General features: G+C 39.2%; 4 protein-coding genes across 6 annotated transcripts in view; 3 read left to right on the top strand and 1 right to left on the bottom strand.

The window, feature by feature from the left end:
* The window catches only part of LOC133650692 (unconventional myosin-XIX), a 29078-nt gene extending 28235 nt beyond the window's left edge, over positions 1-843 (bottom strand). For both annotated transcript variants that reach the window (XR_009826274.1, XM_062048243.1), the window contains exon 1: positions 616-843. Coding sequence is in view for 1 of the 2 variants with exons in the window: in XM_062048243.1 (XP_061904227.1) it covers positions 616-675 (60 nt within the window). In the remaining variant the exon portion in view is untranslated. The remainder of the gene's footprint in view (positions 1-615) is intronic.
* Positions 844-1342: 499 nt separating this feature from the next.
* Positions 1343-3187, top strand: LOC133649757 (phosphatidylinositol-glycan biosynthesis class W protein-like). The gene is made up of 2 exons (XM_062046413.1): positions 1343-1498; positions 1727-3187. Exons 1-2 carry the CDS (start codon positions 1346-1348, stop codon positions 3185-3187), a joined length of 1614 nt encoding a protein of 537 aa, XP_061902397.1. The 5' UTR covers positions 1343-1345.
* Positions 3188-4012: 825 nt separating this feature from the next.
* Positions 4013-6600, top strand: LOC133649756 (phosphatidylinositol-glycan biosynthesis class W protein-like). Its single transcript, XM_062046412.1, has one exon. It carries the CDS (start codon positions 4013-4015, stop codon positions 5489-5491), a length of 1479 nt encoding a protein of 492 aa, XP_061902396.1. The 3' UTR covers positions 5492-6600.
* Positions 6601-8412: 1812 nt separating this feature from the next.
* Positions 8413-19438, top strand: part of ggnbp2 (gametogenetin binding protein 2) — a 33677-nt gene continuing 22651 nt past the window's right edge. Inside the window, exons 1-5 of one of the 2 annotated variants that reach the window (XM_062048241.1) lie at positions 8413-8572; positions 9231-9352; positions 11404-11484; positions 17682-17935; positions 18181-18279. In XM_062048241.1, the coding sequence (XP_061904225.1) occupies positions 9260-9352; positions 11404-11484; positions 17682-17935; positions 18181-18279 (527 nt within the window). In that variant the 5' untranslated portion in view covers positions 8413-8572; positions 9231-9259. Of the gene's footprint in view, positions 8573-8618; positions 9169-9230; positions 9353-11403; positions 11485-17681; positions 17936-18180; positions 18280-19438 lie in introns of those variants that run through there. The other variant, XM_062048242.1, reaches the window with a different exon arrangement.

Here is a 19438-nt window from a genome sequence, read left to right as displayed (position 1 = left end):
GCTAAAATTTTCACGGTTAATGCGTACATGACACATGAGGCTACATTGGTCCACATGTATTGTACTGTAATAAAGCCACACCTGTGTGAGTGCCCTATGTTTTTCATTTGGTAAATAATGGAAAATGTGATATTTCAAGTGTTAGCTGACAAGTTACACTGATTATCCACTAGCATCTGTATTAACGTGGACCCCAACTTAAACAAGTAGAAAAACTTATTCGGGTGTTACCATTTACTGGTCAGTTGTACGGAATATGTACTGTACTGTGCAATCTACTAATAAAAGTTTCAATCAATCAATCAATAAATCTAATATAGGAGCAACAGTATGTAAAATAATAACATGTGACAATATTAACCTGACTATAAATAAAAAATAAAGTAACAGTAGGCTATGTTTATTATTGTGTAAACCACAACCACATGAAATACAGTAATTTACCTTTACACCCTTTTGGTAGTGCCCAAAAAATAAGCGCTATATCTGTTATGGTTTTGTGTGTAACAAGTTTTTATAGCGTCTTCAAAACAAAACTAAGTAAGAAGTAACGACATTTGGGTCAGTAACTCCTTAAGTTTCTATGTAGACATTTTCCCCCTTTTCCAAACTTACCGCTTCACTTCCATTGCTATTTTTCGCAGCAGTGTGACGTCGGCCGCTCACAGAACTCATAGGTTTAGCGTTTGTTCAGCCAGGGAACTGTAACGTATGATTAAGTTCTCAATACATAACAAAATTTAAGAGTATAATCAAACACAACTTTTGCCATAACTATCTAAAACTCCTCAAGGACGCCTCGTTCGTCGGCCTGCCAGCCGGACTGCCTTTCATGCTCCTGAAGTACACACGCTCATACCCGCCCTTTTCTTGATGACGTCACGAAAACGTCACCTCAATGCCGGAAGTTGCCAACAACGGGGGAAAAAAAGTAGTTTTGCTTTTGTGATAGCTGATACCCCATAGCAGTCATTTAACTACATACTTAAAAAGGCATTTTTGTTTTTGTTTAGCTGTATCTTCACGTAAATAAAAAAAACGTGAAAATGTGGCTCTTGTGAAATACCTGTTATAAGTTATAAGATGAGTGTAATCAATAATTATTCAGCAATTATGGCTGAAATAATTTGTGTTTTAGCGTGAACCTTTCTTAGTTGTAATCGTGGGGGAAAACAAGTTAACTGGGAAACACGTAGCAGTTGTAGAATATCTAAAGAACACAGGATTTTATAATATGTATGTTTTAGTTATTTATTGTAATAATGTAAAGTAGGCGCGCGTATATAGAGCCCTTGCTACATACTCCGGTACGACCTGCACCTTTTCAGCAAGTAAAAGAAGATAAATGAGGTCCTTGGGATATCCAAGTGACCATGAACGCGGCGTGTGTGAACACGGAAATAGGCGTGTCGTAAGCATTTCTGCTCGGGTTTTGGATGCAAGATCATCTGTCCTGTCGTACAATTATTTATGTGAGCCTGCATTTGACAACATCACGGTAAGGGTTTTGACTAATACAAGTAATATTTGCTAGCGTCCATTAATTTACCAGGGGGCCTTCCAGGTTTTAATCGTCGCAAATTCCAATAAAGAAGCAAAAGTGAAAGTACTGTATATATAACCCCTGAACAGCATTTTTGTTGTTGCTATTAATAGGAGGGTTTCTGTAGTAACTTAAATGTTATTGATTTCCTTTTAATGTAATTGGATATTTTGCTGTTTGCAGGACATGTCTGAGAAGGAGCTGAAGGAAGCATTTGTCAGCAATCTCAATGGGACAACATTACAAGAAGTAGTAGTGGGTTCATTTCTCACCCCACTGTGCATCCTCAATAGAGCGCTCATTCTGATCCTCCACCATCAAGCCAAAGGGAATCTCCCTCTGCCATGTCCTTGGTTTTCTCACCTACTTCTAGATTTCTCAGTGCTGGTCCTCCCCCTCGTCCTGTCATGCACCATCCTGAGCGACGTTCTCCCTCAGGTGGTCCTGAGTTTAACCTTTGTGTTGTTATGTGTGCTCTGCCACATCTACCGTACCAAGCGTCACACCACCCCAGGGGCCTTCCTCAGCAGGACTGTTCACTTCAAACAGCTTCCCTTCGTGACCATCTTTAGAGTGATGGTGAACGTGCAAACGGCCATCAGTATTCTCGCCGTCGACTTTAAAGTCTTTCCGAGGCGATACGCTAAAACGGAAACATACGGAACTGGCGTTATGGATTTTGGTGTTGGAGCCTTCGTCATGGCGAATGGTCTGGTTTGCCCAGAAGCACGTGGGAAGAACGTGTCTGGATCCAAGCTGAAGCACATCTCCAAACAGATCCTGTCGGTGTGGCCCCTGGTTGTTCTCGGTGCAGCACGACTTGTCTTTGTCAAAATGAGCAGCTACCAAGAACATGTGACTGAATACGGCGTCCACTGGAATTTTTTTTTCACACTAGCTCTTGTGAAAGTTCTGACTTCATTGCTTTTGGCTGCAGTTCCAACAAGAAAGTTGTGGGTTTTGTCGCTTCTCATCAGTGGAATGTATCAGCTTGCTTTGGAGACAACAGACCTCAAGGCTTTCATCATGAACAACAATGACAGAGGAAAGGACTTCCTGCATGCTAACAAGGAGGGGATATTCTCTATATTAGGTTATGTTGCCATCTACATGGCAGGAGTTCAGATTGGATGCTATGTGATGCAGCCCAGATCCCATGTTAGAGACTGGATCAAAGCCATTTTGAACCTCCTAATGACGTCTATGGCGCTATTTGCTGCTTTGTGCACATGTCAGACTTTAGTAGAACCAGTGTCTCGCCGCTTGGCCAATTTACCTTTCTGTCTCTGGTGTGTCGCTCAATCTCTGCTTTTTATATCGTGCATTGGCGTTGTTGATTTGATTGTACTTTTTTCCCAGACATGGTCAGGCTGCCGCTTTGTACCGTCGTCATGGAGTTCAAATTCAGGCTCGGACAGAAAGAAAGACGATATGGAAAAGTTGTGTCTTGTTCAAGCCGTCAGTAGGAACCAGTTGTTATTCTTCTTGCTCTCAAATGTATTGACGGGTTTAACCAACTCGCTAGTCAACACACTTGAATGCAGCAATGTATTTTCTGTGTGTGTCCTGCTGGCTTACATGTTCATAAATTCCGCTGTTATGTATGTTTTACATCTCTGTGGCATTACAATAAAATTTTGGTAAACATCATACCAGGCTGATTTTTTTTCCAAATAAATTGTGTTGATTAAAACGTATATCTGAAAAAGTAAAAGGTTGGAGTAAATCAGCAGCAAATTAAGTCAATCAGTATATATGTCTCATTTAAAAATAAGAGCTAACGCTTCTGAAATATAAATGGCACATTAAACAGTTAATATGTTCAGTAGGACATGTACTCCTCTTTAGGGTAAGTGGTCATTTGTGCAACTGTACTTTTTTTTATCATTGTTTTTGTCATCAAAAAAGCTGACAATCAGCCAATTAATAATAGTGTTACATTTATCGTATAATCATAATTTAGCAGCAGTAATTATTTTTATGATTTGTATTAACGTCTGAGCAAATACAACCCTCATAAATCCCAGCCCCCTTGAATGGGACGTCCTTAATATTTTGCCTGATGACATCAAGACAGCTATATACAGTAGTTGCGATGTGAAACTATTCTGGTCTTCTGCATTGCAGATCAACCTTTGGTAAGTACTGGCAGCACAATAAATGGCATATATTTACAAATAGTTATTGTTAATGTGCTCTTTTAAATATATCCTAACTTTGTACAGTACATTTCAAACAGTAGTTTTGCACGTGAGTCAAAAATATTTCAAACAATTCTCTAAAAGATACTTTTTTTTTTAAATTAATCAATTTTAAAAGCATGGAAACTCGAATAGAATTCCTCAGGCTCAATTAAAAATTCAAACAGACGAATGTTGATAGCCATAATTCACTTTTTCAAAATCTAATCCAGAAAGTAAAAAGCTGAATGTTACAAATATTTGTACTCAATTGACCAAAATGCAGTAAATGTTATGTTGCTGTTTGCAGGACATGTCTGAGAAGGAGCTGAAGGAAGCATTTGTCAGTAATCTCAATGGGACCACGTTACAAGAAGTAGTAGTGGGTTCATTCCTCACCCCACTGTGCATCCTCAATAGAGCGCTCATTCTGATCCTCCACCATCAAGCCAAAGGGAATCTCCCTCTGCCATGTCCTTGGTTTTCTCACCTACTTCTAGATTTCTCAGTGCTGGTCCTCCCCCTCGTCCTGTCATGCACCATCCTGAGCGACGTTCTCCCTCAGGTGGTCCTGAGTTTAACCTTTGTGTTGTTATGTGTGCTCTGCCACATCTTCCGTACCAAGCGCCACACCACCCCAGGGGCCTTTCTCAGCAGGACTGTTCACTTCAAACAGCTTCCCTTCGTGACCATCTTTAGAGTGATGGTGAACGTGCAAACGGCCATCAGTATTCTCGCCGTCGACTTTAAAGTCTTTCCAAGGCGATACGCTAAAACGGAAACATACGGAACTGGCGTTATGGATTTTGGTGTTGGAGCCTTCGTCATGGCGAATGGTTTGGTTTGCCCAGCAGCACGTGGGAAGAGCATGTCTGGATCCAAGCTGAAGCACATCTCCAAACAGATCCTATCTGTGTGGCCCCTGGTTGTTCTCGGTGCAGCACGACTCATCTTTGTCAAATTGAGGAACTACCAAGAACATGTGACTGAATACGGCGTCCACTGGAATTTTTTCTTCACACTCGCTCTTGTGAAAGTTCTGACAAAAGTGCTTTTGGTCGTAGTTCCAACAAGAAAGTCGTGGGTTTTGTCGCTTCTCATCAGTGGAATGTATCAGCTTGCTTTGGAGACAACAGACCTCAAGGCTTTCATCATGAACAACAATGACAGAGAAAAGGACTTCCTGCATGCTAACAAGGAGGGGATATTTTCTATATTAGGTTATGTTGCCATCTACATGGCAGGAGTTCAGATTGGATGCTATGTGATGCAGCCCAGATCCCATGTTAGAGACTGGATCAAAGCCATTTTGAACCTCCTGATGATGACTATGGCGCTATTTGCCGCTTTGTGCGCATGTCAGACTTTAGTAGAACCAGTGTCTCGCCGCTTGGCCAATTTACCTTTTTGTCTGTGGTGTGTCGCTCAATCTCTGCTTTTTATATCCTGCATTGGCGTTGTTGATTTGATTGTACTTTTTTCCCAGGTATGGTCAGGCTGCCGCTTTGTACCGTCGTCATGGAGTTCATATTCAGGCTCGGACAAAAAGAAAGACGATATGGAAAAGTTGTGTCTCGTTCAAGCCGTCGACAAAAATCAGATGTTATTTTTCTTGATTGCAAATATCTTCACACTATTCACCAACTGCTTGGTGGACACACTCGGCTGCAGCAGTTCATTTTCTGTGGGTTTTTTATTATCATACATGTTCATGAATTGCTTTGGAATATATATTTTTCACCTCTTTGGAATCACAGTAAAATTTTAAAGTCTGTTTTCCAAAGCCTTAAGGGGGAACTGCACAGTTTTTTTCTAATGCATTCTAACTCATAAACAAAAGTCTGCTTACAATGGAGCCAATGGGTGCCATGAAATTATTGCGTCTATTCGGAAATAGACGCGATAAAAATATTAAATTTCCATTTGGTGACCTGAATATTACCAAGTATTAGCAATATAGTTATTATAAGCACTAACGTTAAGGACCAACATTTAGCGGCGCATTGATTAGAGAGAGGTGACTTCCTTATGCTGCTGTAATGACATCATCTGATGGTGAGCTTCTTTCTCGCCTCGGCGCTCAAGAAAGGTTATTGTAGATTATAAATCATGCCTCTCACCTTGATAGTAAAATGATGTGGACATACTGTAAACTGAGAAGTTGGTACACTTTGACAGCCAACTTAGAACCGGAAATGGCAAAAAAGACCTGAAGACGCTTGGTTCCAACCCCCCAACCCCCACTTTTCTTTGCAAGGATTGAGTCATTCATCTAAATGAGAATATATCAACATTATAACAAATCCAAGTAAGAGCAGACATTGTACAGTAAGTGATTGTTTAATGATGTTTGTTGGCTCTCATGAAGTCCGCAGTGAGTGGTCATACAGTTATGTTGTTGAAGGAAAAAGCGAACGTTGCGATGTGTCTATAAAATGAATGCGCCGCCGTATGCATAAAATGCGCAAAATAAGTAAATATTATATGTTATAATATATAATATACCTGTTACTACATTAGAAATATACTTACAGCGTGTGTATATAAAGTGTTGGTGGAAGTGTTTAGATATTTTTTAGGTGCTTTATAGGCAGAATAGAGCGACTCCCATAGGCTCCATTGTAAGTGTACTTTTGATCACATTTATTTAACAGAGTGCATTTTTTAAAAAAAAAGAAAAACATATGTGTTCAACATCTAGTCTTAACAAATGATTTTGAAAGACAGGAAAAATTTCCCCCCAAATAGTGCAGTTTCCCGTTAAAGGTGCTTCTGAAAATTGTATGCAAAAAAAATTATTTAAACGCTGAAAAGTATTTAAAATCAACATTATAAAAATATTACAGGGTTTTTTATATTCTTGATTTTTTTTAAAATAGGGACTTTTTCAGCTTATGTCGTGTTTTGTTGAAAGCATACAGTCAAGAAATTTTACAAAATATAATGCAACATTTCCAATTACTGTACACTTTCTATTAATTTGTCACAATATTGTATCCTAAAGAGATCCAATAAAGTGCTTCATTAAAAAAAATATTTCCACACCTGCCAATTTTTGAATGACAATCAAACAATACACTTATAATTTTGGTTGTAGTTCATGACAAAAATTTTAATTCTTGTATTCCTATTCCTAATATAGTGGTAGTGCAACTACAATAAACATGAGAGTGGCGATATTTCATGTATGAAATTTGATTAGTGTGCAACTGTACCTAAAATATGTACAATGCACTAGGAGGGAATACAGAAAAAGTTGGTATTGCAGGCGAATATAGAGTCAATATTGCACCTATGACAATACATATACCAAAACTTTATTAGGAAAACAAAAACAATATTAGACTTAGTTCCTCACGTTCCTATTGGAACATTGGGCGACGAGTCCCCTATATTTAATATATATATATATATATATATATATATATATATATGGTTGATAGGCAACACTAAATTGGCCCTAGTGTGTGAATGTGAGTGTGAATGTTGTCTGTCTATCTGTGTTGGCCCTGTGATGAGATGGCGACTTGTCCAGGGTGTACCCCGCCTTCCGCCCGAATGCAGCTGAGATAGGCTCCAGCACCCCCCGCGACCCGCGACCCCAAAAGGGACAAGCGGTAGAAAATGGATATATATATATATATATATATATATATATATATATATATATATATATATATATATGTGTGTGTGTTTATCAACAAACATATTTGTTAAATATTAAACAATAAATACAACAATACCAAGTACCAGCAACCACAAAGAAAGACCCAGAGGCCAGGAATCGAACCCATGACCTTCCTACTGGGAGGCACTGTGCTGCCCTGGTTTTTTTTTTTTACATTGTGCTGTATAAATAGAGTGGATTGGATTTATTTCCTCAAAACTTAGTATTTAGAAAATATTTTTATTTCATCTTTGCACTGTCGTATGCGTTGAATTGATCATTGACCGTAAAGCAGCCAGCTCCGCCTTTCAGGTAACTACCCGCAGTTACGGTCAAATAAATTGGCGATTAATCTGCATTTATGCATGACTAATGAGATAATGTTTTGTGATTATTCACATGACTTAACTTTGACAATACTAATAAATACACTTATACATTAAATATTATAAATGCAATATCAACAATGTGACCATTTTAACGACACAACAAAAACGCACTTCTAGGTATATTTGTGGGAGAGAAATAGAGGGCTACAAAATATCAATTTAATCACACTGGTATCGATCCGGTACTGATACTACACTTGGTATCAATACTATCAATATTTCTATCGATCCGTCCATCCCAACTCAACACAACCTCTCCTCCATATACACCCAGTGAAATGATAATGTTATATATATTTACGTGGAGTTAACGTCAAAGACATCAAATACATCTGTATGGGCTCATCAAAGTAGAAGAAGACACGTACCACTACAACAATGAAAGATAAAATATGTGGATTTTTACTGTAGTATTTTCCAAACAAATTCACGTCACCGTTGCCAGATAGTAGTCGGTACAGCATGACCATTTCATGCTTACGATTAATTAAACAAATTTAAGTTCATATTAATTTCATATTCAATTTAAGACATATTAGAAGGCAGACAATGTGAAAAAAGGAATGCGACCATCCTAGCTGTATGGTTTATCGACACGTCTGGCAGCCATTTTTCCCCGAGACCATGCGACCGTCCTAGCTGTATGGTTTATCGACACGTCTGGCAGCCATTTTTCCCCGAGACGTTCAAGGACTCAGGAGCGTCGTCGCGTTTCCCGACTAGAAGCTCTAAAATCCCGACTTCCTAAAGTCACTGGAACGGAGCATCAACTCAGCCGTACTTTACAAAGCGGGTGAGTTCAAATTGTACTTGCGCTTCGACAAATGGACATTTATCAACTTAGACTTATATTATGCTAAAAAAAGAATGACAGGCGGTTAGTGGGTCCTTATATGGGCTATACTCCAGCTTGCTAACGCTAACCGTGTAGGGCAGCGATGCTAACAAGTGGCTTGTCAGGTTTGCTAGCACCTACCGGGACAAACACAGCAACAAGACACATTATACATATACACAACATTGTAACACCACTTCATTGTATATATAGTAGTTGTCTACGTATAGTTAACACATACACAGCGTGTCACCTCCCTTGTACCTGGGTATATTTCATGTTTCCCTACAAGTTAGCTAATGACTAGTGAGTCACCGGTTGGTGGTTTTCCTGGCCAGCTGATTAACGTTAGCATTACTTTGCCCCTTTCCACGAAATGATGGTAAAGCCAATAAAGGCCTGAAAATTATTATTCTTATGCTTTGCTCACTTGGCTTAGCGAGCTGCTTTAAACTAAATCTAGGTCAAGCTATGGGCGATAGTAGCACTGGCACCGTTACAAAGTTAATCATTTGTCCTCACCCATGTTATCTGCAAGAAGACCCGTATTTTAGGTGCAGTCTGACTTTTTGCTATTGTAGACTCCATTGAGCTTTAACTGTGCCAAACCCCGTAGGTGGACTGGATTTAAAGGTGGAGAACATCATGGCACGTCTGGTAGCTGTTTGCAGGGAAAATGAAGAGGACTACCCCTTTCTTGCCAGACAGATTCCTCTGTATGTTGATGACTCTTTGACGGTAGGTCATCCATCCATTTTCTACCGCTTGTCCCCTATCTCAGCTGCATTCAGGCGGAAGGAAGGCGGGGTACACCCTGGACAAGTCGCCACCTCATCGCAGGGCCAACACAGATAGACAGACAACATTCACACTCATATTCACACACTAGGGCCAATTTAGTGTTGTCAATCAACCTATCCCAGCTTTTGAGAATGTATTTACCTGCCAAAATAATAGTGAGTTTGTTAGGCAGAGGCTTGGGCCTAGTTGGCACCATACCAACTATCAGACATTGGAACCTATGGCTTGTTGCGTATTCATTATATTTTGTTGGTGAGGAAACACTGACTCCTTTTATTATCAAACCATTTTCTACACCTTGAGGGTAAGCTAGAGCCTATCCCAGCTGACTTCGGGCGAGAGTCAGGGTACACTCTAGACCGGAGGTCTGCAACCTGTGGCTCTAGAGCCGAGCTGCTCAGTGGCCTTGTGGTTAGTGTCCGCCCTGAGATCGGTAGGTCGTGAGTTCAAACCCTGGCCCGAGTCATACCAAAGACTAAAAATGGGACCCAGTACCTCCCTGCTTGGCACTCCGCATCAAGGGTTATAATTGGGGGTTAAATCACCAAAATGATTCCTGGGCGCGTCCACCGCTGCTGTTCACTGCTCCCCTCACCCCCAGGGGGTGAACAAGGGAATGGGTCAAATGCAGAGGTTAATTTCACCACGCCTTTATATGGTTTCTGTAGGGGTAGACATGACACAAATCTTCCTAATTGTTAGAAAACTCACTGTTTAATACAGGGGTTAGGGTAAAACTCATTTTAGCTCAGGGGCCACATGGAGAAAATTCTATTCCCACGTCGGCCGGACTGGTAAAATCATGGCATAACAATTAAAAAAATAAAGACAACTTCAAAATTGATTTCATTGTCCTACTTCCGTCAAAAATAGAACAAGCACATTCTGAAAATGTACACATTACAAATAATCCTCTTGGCAAAACACTTCAAGTTAGTTGAAAATTCTGAGGAAAAAACTAGTGCAGTTTCAAAACACCATGGAGAACACAATGAACTTAGACTTTTTCTCAGTGTGTTTACAAAGCCATTAAACTTCAACCACTTCTTGTTAAGGATTCTCATGTTTGCAGTTCCTCATTAAAGACATGTTTGGAAAAACAATCGAGTGTTTTGTCAAACTGCCTCATTGGTGTCATCCGCAACTGCTACAACACATTCATGTATCATGATTCAAATATTACAAATATGATACAATCAAAACAATTGTCAAAATGACACCATGATAGATGAATTAAAGGTAACATAACTACAAATTTTGCAGCTCCACATAGATTTGTTTTTTGTATTTTTGGTCCAATATGGCTCTTTCAAATTTTGGGTTGCCGACCCCTGCTCTAGACGGTTGCCGGCTAATCGCAGGGCTCATATAGACAAATTCACACTAGGTATCGGCAACGTGGCATAAAATCTACCTCGCGATACAGTATATATATTGTAGCCACCTGCGATAACGATATATATCATGATAGACTTTTTGGCATATAAATGAAAATAGAACCATTTTAAAACAGGTTACCAAGTCGCCTAATTTAGCTGTGACCAAATCTGCTGGGTCAAAAGTATACATACAGCAACATACATTATCAATTTTGGTGATATAGAAAAGTTACAATCAAATCAAATTAGCTTCATGGCATTGCCTCTTAACTTCATGTGAGTGATTATGATTGACGACACCTGTTGACTTCTTTGAGCCCATTAAAATAGGGCTTATGTGATGGAACTCAGCACAGATCTGAAAAAACTAATCATTGACTTGAACAAGTCAGGAAAGTCACTTGGAGCCATTTTAAATCAGCTTAAGGTCCCAAGAGCAACTGTGCATGGCACAGTTTTTTCACTGCCACAATCAAGAAGAAAAGGAAAGCTATCACCTGCTGCTGAGAGAAAATCGGTCAGGATGATCAAGACTCAACCGAGAGCACCAAAATTCTAAATGATAAAAAGCTGTGCATCTATCAATCATATCCTTTTTGTTGTTTGCAGATGGTGATGGAGTTTTCTGATGGTGCCACTGACTTTGGCAGGCATGTAACTGGTACTTCCCATTGGAAACAGTTTGCAGAGGTTGGTACACCGGGTTCCTAACAGTCCTCCCCCTCCTTCTTTACCGGATTTATCTGAGCTGGAATGTGGACAGTGGAACCTCTAAGGTCGAACACAATCCATTTTAGCCAGGAAGGTCCCGATACAGCCTTTTCACATCCGATGCAATACCGATATTGATACGATATCAGCACAAATGCGAAGTGAAATTAGTCAGAGAACAATGCTAGGTATGAAACACAATAACCTGTTTATTACTTACTGTCTGGAATGGACTTATGTGGTCTTTAAGTTGAAGTGGATTGGAATGTTTTTTGCTAAACCTAGTAGTCAGAAAGATTAATTAAATCAAGCTCATGATGCAGCAAGTTGAATGATGCGGACACGTTTGTTACTGGATACTTTTGAGTACGCTTCTGCCTTAGATACTTATGTGTAAGAAATATGCAACTATAGTTATTTGATGTGTTAATATTTACAAATGTGGTTATAGACTGTAGTATTGTTCAATTAAGGACGATTATTGCGTATGCGTAGCTTGTGTGCTATAGTGTTCTTAGCTGTTAGCTCCTAAAAGCCTACCATGTTTACCTTTTTAAATGACTAAACTAAATCACAAGAAAAGGCGAAACTTGTCTGCTTATTGGAGGACATTTATATGTTAACTGGCTGTTCAGCTTAGCACAAGTAAACGCACTGCAGGACTGCCCGTATCAGAGCTCATTACGGACATTTTAGATGCAAGCGGATATAATCTGATATTTTTTTTACTGATATAGGACCGGAACCCGATATGCATAACGGACCACGACACCCCCTAGTTTTGGCACACTGGTCTAGCTTTGATTTTTCTTTTGATTAAAATGTAATAAATATTTTTTCTAAAACTGTGCAGGCAATGTTTTAGTAGCATTTTATAATTCTTAACTATACTTTGTATAATAAAACAACTAATAATTTTCTACTTCAACACCTTGCTGTATTTCACATTCTTAACTGTTATGCAAGTGCAAACATAAGTTAACCATTGTGTGTTGGTCTAAAAAAGTTAAACAAAATGACAAGAGCAGCCAGGATTGCGCAGGCGTGGACGGACTTTCGATAAGTGTTAACTGAACAATGAATGAAAATTTAGTTGGTAACTTTTCCAGCGTCGGTAATCGCCATATGCACGTATTATTATAACTGTAAGAGGCAAAGCGGTCACTCTTAGCAGCGGCTTCGGGCGTTTGTACTACATGCACATAAACAGTAATGATAATAGCTGTAAAACTCCCGACAGTATTACAGTATTAAATAAAAATAATCGAAAAACTGTAAATGATAACGGCACTTTGATAAACCTATGGAAGAACTAGCTTGCTGGCTAGCTTAAATGCTAACATGAAAGAGGGACATTAGCGTCTTTTCCCCCCCTTAAACATCACACCACAATCTAAACTTGTATGAACACATTACTGTCGAAACAACTAAGATACAGTATTCAAATTGAACACAAAGGCTGTGCTGTCTTTACACAAAGTGATCGACATACAGTATACTTGACAGTTTCGAGTTTATACAGACGGATATCCATTCAACAGAAAGTGAACTCGCGCGACGTCACATAAACCGGAAGTGAAACGAACTGATCAACCAATTTGCAATTATTAAAATAACATTTAAAACATTTTTTTATTAAAATGCTGTACAAACTACGCCAAAACCAAATCTCTGTTATGTTAACAGCAGCCACTCTCTCTCTCATGTGCCAACAGGCGCACTCATTAAACTTAGCCACCGATGTGTATACTGCGACACAAAAATTCAGATGCAATCTTAAAGTGGTAAAATTATTTCCAAAGCAGGACACGCACCCAGACATACAATTCTAGTACATACTTCATGAAAAAAAATATTTGTTTTGTTATTTTCATTCTAAGTCGGCCAAATCCCCTACAGTACAACCGGAAAGTATTCACAGCGCTTTACTTTTTCCACGTTATTTTACAGCCTTATCCCAAAATTGAATACATTTATTTTGTCCTAAAAAATCTAGACATACTGTACCCTGTAATGACAATGTGATAAGGTTTTTTACATTTTTTGTGAAATTTAAAAAAAATATTTGACAATATAATAAAATAATTTGATACACCTTTGGCAGCCATTACAGCCTCAAGTCTTTTTGAATATGATGCCACAAGCTTGGCACACCTTTTATTGGGCAGTTTCGCTTATTCCTCTTTGCCCATTCCTCTTTGCAGCACCTCTCTCACCCCTTCAGGTTGGATGAGAAGCTTTGATTTTCATCCAGGATGTCTCTGGACAGTTACTGCGTTCATCTTTCCCTTTATTCTGACTAGTCCCCCAATTCCTGCCTCTGAAAAACATCCCCACAGCATGATGCTGCCACCACCATGCTTCACTGTAGGGATGGTATTGGCCTGGTGATGAGCGGTCCCTGGTTTCCTCCAAACATGATGCTTGGCATTCACGCAATAGAGTTCAATCTTTGTCTCATTAGACCAGATAATTTTGTTTCCCATGGTCTGAGAGTCTTTCAGGTGCATTTTGCATTTTGGCAAACCTTTTACGAAGAAATTGCTTCCGTCTGGCCACTATACCATACAGGCCTGATTGGTGGATTGTTGCAGAGATAAATCGGCTGTCAAAGTGTACAAATTGTCAGAATACGTTTTCGTCCTTCTACTTTCTAGGTCAAAGGCATGATTTATGATCTAGATTAAAGTTTGATGAGGAAGCAGCTCATCAGTCAACATTGTCATTGTCAACATTGGCATGCAAGCTTGTGATCACGGCGCCGCTTCAAATAATTTGTCTGCGTTAGCGCTTCCTATAACAATATCACTAATACTTGGTTAATATTCAGGTCACAAAATGTAAATGGAGTATTTTTGGCGGTATATGGATGTTTTTTTATAGGGTTTTACGGGCAGAATAGAGGACCTCCTATTGACTCCGCTTTAAGCAGACTTTTGTTTACGATTTAGAATACATTAAAAAAAATACATCTGTCTTCATATCTTTCATAATGATAGTGAACAATAGGCAAAATTCCCAAAAAAGTGCAGTTCCCCTTCAAGCATATGATTTTTGAGTTTAAATTTTTTTTTTAAATCAAATTTTCAAAATGTTTAAAAAAACAAAAACAAAAACTTAACATTGTCATTATGGGGTATTGTCTGTAGAATTTTGAGTACAGAAATGAATTAATTCCATTTTGGAATAAGGCTGTACCATAACAAAATGTGGATAAAGTGAAGTCCTGTGAATACTTTCCAGATGCACTTTATATTAAAAAAGAATCTAATGGAAATGGCTGCTGCCGTTTGATGATAATAATAAGACATAAAGGCTGCGTTCACGCAGGGTCGGGTGTCCAATTCAGATTTTTTTTGTCAAAGTCAACATTTTTTTAACCAAATTGTTACACATAGAAGATTAAAAAGAACGAGGAGAAGTTATTTGGCTCTCGCAATTGTACGGGATATTTTGCTTCGACGTTTGCTAGAAAAGCGTTTGTGGGCAAGCAGTCGGAGAGATAAGTGGTGGAACTTTCACGTGAGTTCCTAAAACATATTATTTTCACCTGTTTTCTGCTCCGTTGTCAACCATTTCTTTTGTAACCTTCTATTTTGACGAATAGTTATGACGCTTATCGCTTTTTGATAACGTTCTGGTCAGATGAATGCGACCTGAGCACAGCTGCATTCAAATTGAGGACACATCGCATATACAGTATATCCCAGGGGTCGGCAACCCGCGGCTCCGGAGCCGCATGCGGCTCCTTGACCACTCTGATGCGGCTCAGCTACATACATGCCGACCCCCCCGATTTTCCCAGGAGATTTATGGATCTCAGTGTCTTTCATAGATTACTCCCAGGGAAAAAATAACCCTATTTACACTCTAATTACTAAATAAAGGCGTGCCCTAATTGCACTGCAGTAATTGTCCTCTATAACATTTACATACAGCGTGCCAGTCCAGTCACATCTTGCATGTTGTTATTACTTGCACACACAGGAGACAGCAAAGCATACTTACTCATCAGCCACACAGCTTACACTGACGGTAGCCGTATCAAACAACTTCAACATTGTTACGTTACAAATATGCGCCACACTGTGAACCCACACCAAAAAAGAATTAAAAACACATTTCTGGAGAACATCCCACCGTAACACAACATAAACACAACACAACCATTACCCAGAATCCCATGCAGCCCTAACTCTTCCGGTCTACATTATACACCCCCACTACCACCAAATCCCCCCACACATCAACCCCCCCCCCCCTCTCCGTGCGTTGGTTGAGCGGAAGAGTTAGGGCTGCATGGGATTCTGGGTATTGGTACCGTCAGTGTAAGATGTGTGGCTGCTGAGTGAGTACGCCTTGCTGTCACTTACGTGAGCAAGCTGAAATTGCATTCTACGTGTGGTCGAGCAGGTACACTGTTAGGGCAGGCTGTAGAGGGCGCCAAATGCAGTGTCATCACGCTCTGATACTCGGGAGTCTCCCGGGAAAAATGAGAAGGTTGGCAAGTATGACGCTATCAAGCGCCATTCATTCAAAACTCGCGGGCTGCACTAACATCAAATTTCCAAATTAAAGTGCGTGCCGGTGCGTGTGTCGGAGACCCCTGGTTAACATAGCACAAAGCATTTAAGCTTTGTATGCAGTGTTTTTCATTTTAAATTTTAATTTTTTTTTTGTGGCTCCCATTACTTTCTTTAATTTGTGAAACTTGCCAAAATGGCTCTTTGAGTGGTAAAGGTTGCCGACCCCTGGTATATCCGATTTATTTTCGCATATGAAAGAGGCCTTGGTCGGATATAAAACATTTGTTTTTGTACTGTTCACATTATCTATGTGCACATGGACACATTTAGATCACACACGTTCGGATCAAAATTTAATTCCGATCAAAACGGTTTGTTTATGCCGAAAGTCAGTCAGATTGTAGCACATGAAAACACACATGAAACACAGAAATTTGGGTTAGAATTATCCTTATTGCACATGTTTTTGATTTCAGTTATATTTTGGTGGTGGAGAGGAACTAAATTGAATAGTCTCGGAATGAAGCGATTGTCTCACTACTGTCTCCCCCAGTCAACATTACAGACGTAGCGTCATAAACTGTTGTTTATTGCTTTAAAACAAGACTTGCAAAAACAAAAGTATGTTCTTGAGTGTCCTGTGTCGATGTAATAATAAAAAAAGTGATCCAGTAGTGGTCTTAACAAGCTATTTTATTCACGCCATTACAGCTACTCCAAGCGCTATTTGCTAGCCTCAAACACATACACAGAATGTCATAACATAAAGACATGCTGCAACCTGTACATAATCACAACATAAAGAAGCACAGAAAATCTCCATTTAAAAAAGAAAGGTAAAACAAAAGTAGTGAACAGAAGGGAACAAGTATTAATACAGTGAGAATGTTGAACAAGCAGAAATGCACAAAAGCGTGTTTGTTTACAGTGGAAGTCACTGCTTTTTCAGCACCTGCAGTGAGCAAACTTGCTCATGTCACAGTAAAATATTCCAATTTAAGGTGTGATGCATGAAAATGCACGTTTTTTTAGGGTCGTTATACACAGTAACATTCTAATCTGCATGGGATCAGATTAAATAAATGTTGTCCATGTGCACGTGGCTACAGACATAACAAAATAAGATACAGGTCACATACGAGCAAAACAATCGTAATTGACCTGCAGTGTGAACAAGGCCTTAACTTGTAATGATGTCAGGTTTGGGACAGCTGTGCTGCCGGTGTGGCCTCTGTGCACGTCTGATGTTGCCCACACATGGTCCACTGAATGCTCAGGGAGCTTGTGCGTTTGCTCAAGTCTCATGTGATGTAAAGTCTGATGGTGTGTCAAATGCTTGAAATCTGTGTTGTTATTGGTCTAGCAAATTTACAGTAAGTTGAATCCTGCATTGGGTCAGTCCACTTTGTAAGTTCTACTGTACCATCCATCCATCCATTTTCTACCGCTTATTCCCTTTTGGGGTCGCGGGGGGTGCTGGAGCCTATCTCAGCTACAATCGGGCGGAAGGCAGGGTACACCCTGGACAAGTCGCCACCTCATCGCAGGGCCAACACAGACAGATAGACAGACAACATTCACACACTCTACTGTACCATTTTTGTTAAATGACTGCAAGACATAACTTGCACATGATCTCTTTGCCTTTAGGGTCACCACAAGTTGAAGGAACAGGACTTGACGATGGCCCTGACGGTGTTGTCCGGAGAGCTGTACCGAGCATTGTCCCAAATGGTGCCCTGCGTGGGTTGCAGACGCAGTGTGGAGCGCCTTTTCTCCAATTTAGTGGAATCTGGGACCCCGGCCTTAGAGCCGCTCACAGTGACTGCCCCAGGAAAGCTGTCTGTCACCAAGGCTTGTTTAGCGGATATGAAGAAGCTATACAGGCTTTTCTACATTCAAGGGTAAGATTTAGAAAAAAAAAAGTTTTTTCATATAGTCTAGATAGGAACAATGTGTGTTAGTAGGTTCAACAAGAAATTGTTGAATTTTGCAATTTAAAATGTGAAATGTAGGCATCTTTGTGTTTCAGTATTAAAAGTAGTATATTTTGTCTTGTTCTGTGTCAGTTAGTTGCCCACAATTGTTATATCTGTATAAACTTTGCCAACATTAAAATTGTTCTCCTATTTTTTTTTTTGTTTGACAGGTCAAATTTGAATGATGTGATTGATGCCATTCCAAAAAGTAAAAAGAGCAACCGATGCCAGTTGCACTCCTTGGACACAAACAAACTCAGACCATTGGGGTAAGTAAATGGTCATCTCTGTTGCTCATAGAAATAGGAAAGGCTAGACGTGTATTTATCCCACGATGGGGAAATTGTGTATGATGCAACAGAAGTTCCTAATCTTAATCAGAATCTAACCACATCCACTTTTAAACGCATGCGGTGTAATTCACTTCAGCTCAAATGTGAACACAAGGACCAGTGTTAAAATTACAGCAAAAAGCACAAGTGTCACATGCGTCTAGTGCTGTCAAATGATTAAATTCTTCAGTCAAATTAATCACACTTTTGATTTTGGATTAATCATGATGAAGCACAACATTTTAATTAACTTAAAAAAAGACCCCAGTATATGTAAACATATGCAACTTTATTGTCAGAATGTCATACAGGAACTTTTTAACATGTTTTACTTAAATCCATGTCATTTGTTTGCTCAAAACTTGGTAACAGTTTTATCTAATCACCCATTAAGGGGTATTTTGAAGTGAAAATTGCCTGCGAGCATAACAGTTGGAGTCTTCTTACTCATCTTATCACTGTTGTATGCATGAGCTGATCACTGAGTATAACAACTCGCACCACCTGTCAGGTAACTATCTGCGATAAGGGAAAGTAAGGTAAAATTGCCTTATTAATTTGCGTATATACATGATAATACAATATTTTTTTGTCATTAGTCACATGAGTTAATTTTTGACAGCCCGAATTACAAGACTAGATAAATACTGATTACCGGTACTCTTATTAGTTACTAAATTGCCACAAAAAACTGAGGACTGTGAATGTTCATTACAAAGATATACGCTGTTTTTTCCCAGTTTTTACCAGTAAGAATATACCATATTGTAATAGATAATAGGGGTGTGGGAAAAAATCCATTCGAATTCGAATCGCGATTCTCACGTTGTGCGATTCAGAATCGATTCTCATTTTAAAAAAATCGATTTTTATTTATTTATTTTTTTGAAATTATTATTTTTATTTTTTTTAATTAATCAATCCAACAAAACAATACACAGCAATACCATAACAATGCAATCAAATTCCAAAACCAAACCCGACCCAGCAACACTCAGAACTGCAATAAACAGAGCAATTGAGAGGAGACACAAACACGACACAGAACAAACCAAAAGTAGTGAAACAAAAATGAATATTATCAACAACAGTATCA

This window comes from Entelurus aequoreus, linkage group LG05 (genome assembly GCF_033978785.1).
Source record: "Entelurus aequoreus isolate RoL-2023_Sb linkage group LG05, RoL_Eaeq_v1.1, whole genome shotgun sequence".
NCBI lineage: Eukaryota > Metazoa > Chordata > Actinopteri > Syngnathiformes > Syngnathidae > Entelurus > Entelurus aequoreus.
This window is presented reverse-complemented; position numbering and strand designations above follow the sequence as displayed.

Excerpts from the sequence above, each read along its gene's own strand:
- LOC133649757 (XM_062046413.1), top strand. The coding sequence starts at position 1,346 with ATGAGGTCCTTGGGATATCCAAGTGACCATGAACGCGGCGTGTGTGAA. Across the intron at positions 1,499-1,726 it reads CTGCATTTGACAACATCACG|GACATGTCTGAGAAGGAGCT; the intron begins GTAAGGGTTTTG and ends TGCTGTTTGCAG.
- LOC133649756 (XM_062046412.1), top strand. The coding sequence starts at position 4,013 with ATGTTATGTTGCTGTTTGCAGGACATGTCTGAGAAGGAGCTGAAGGAA.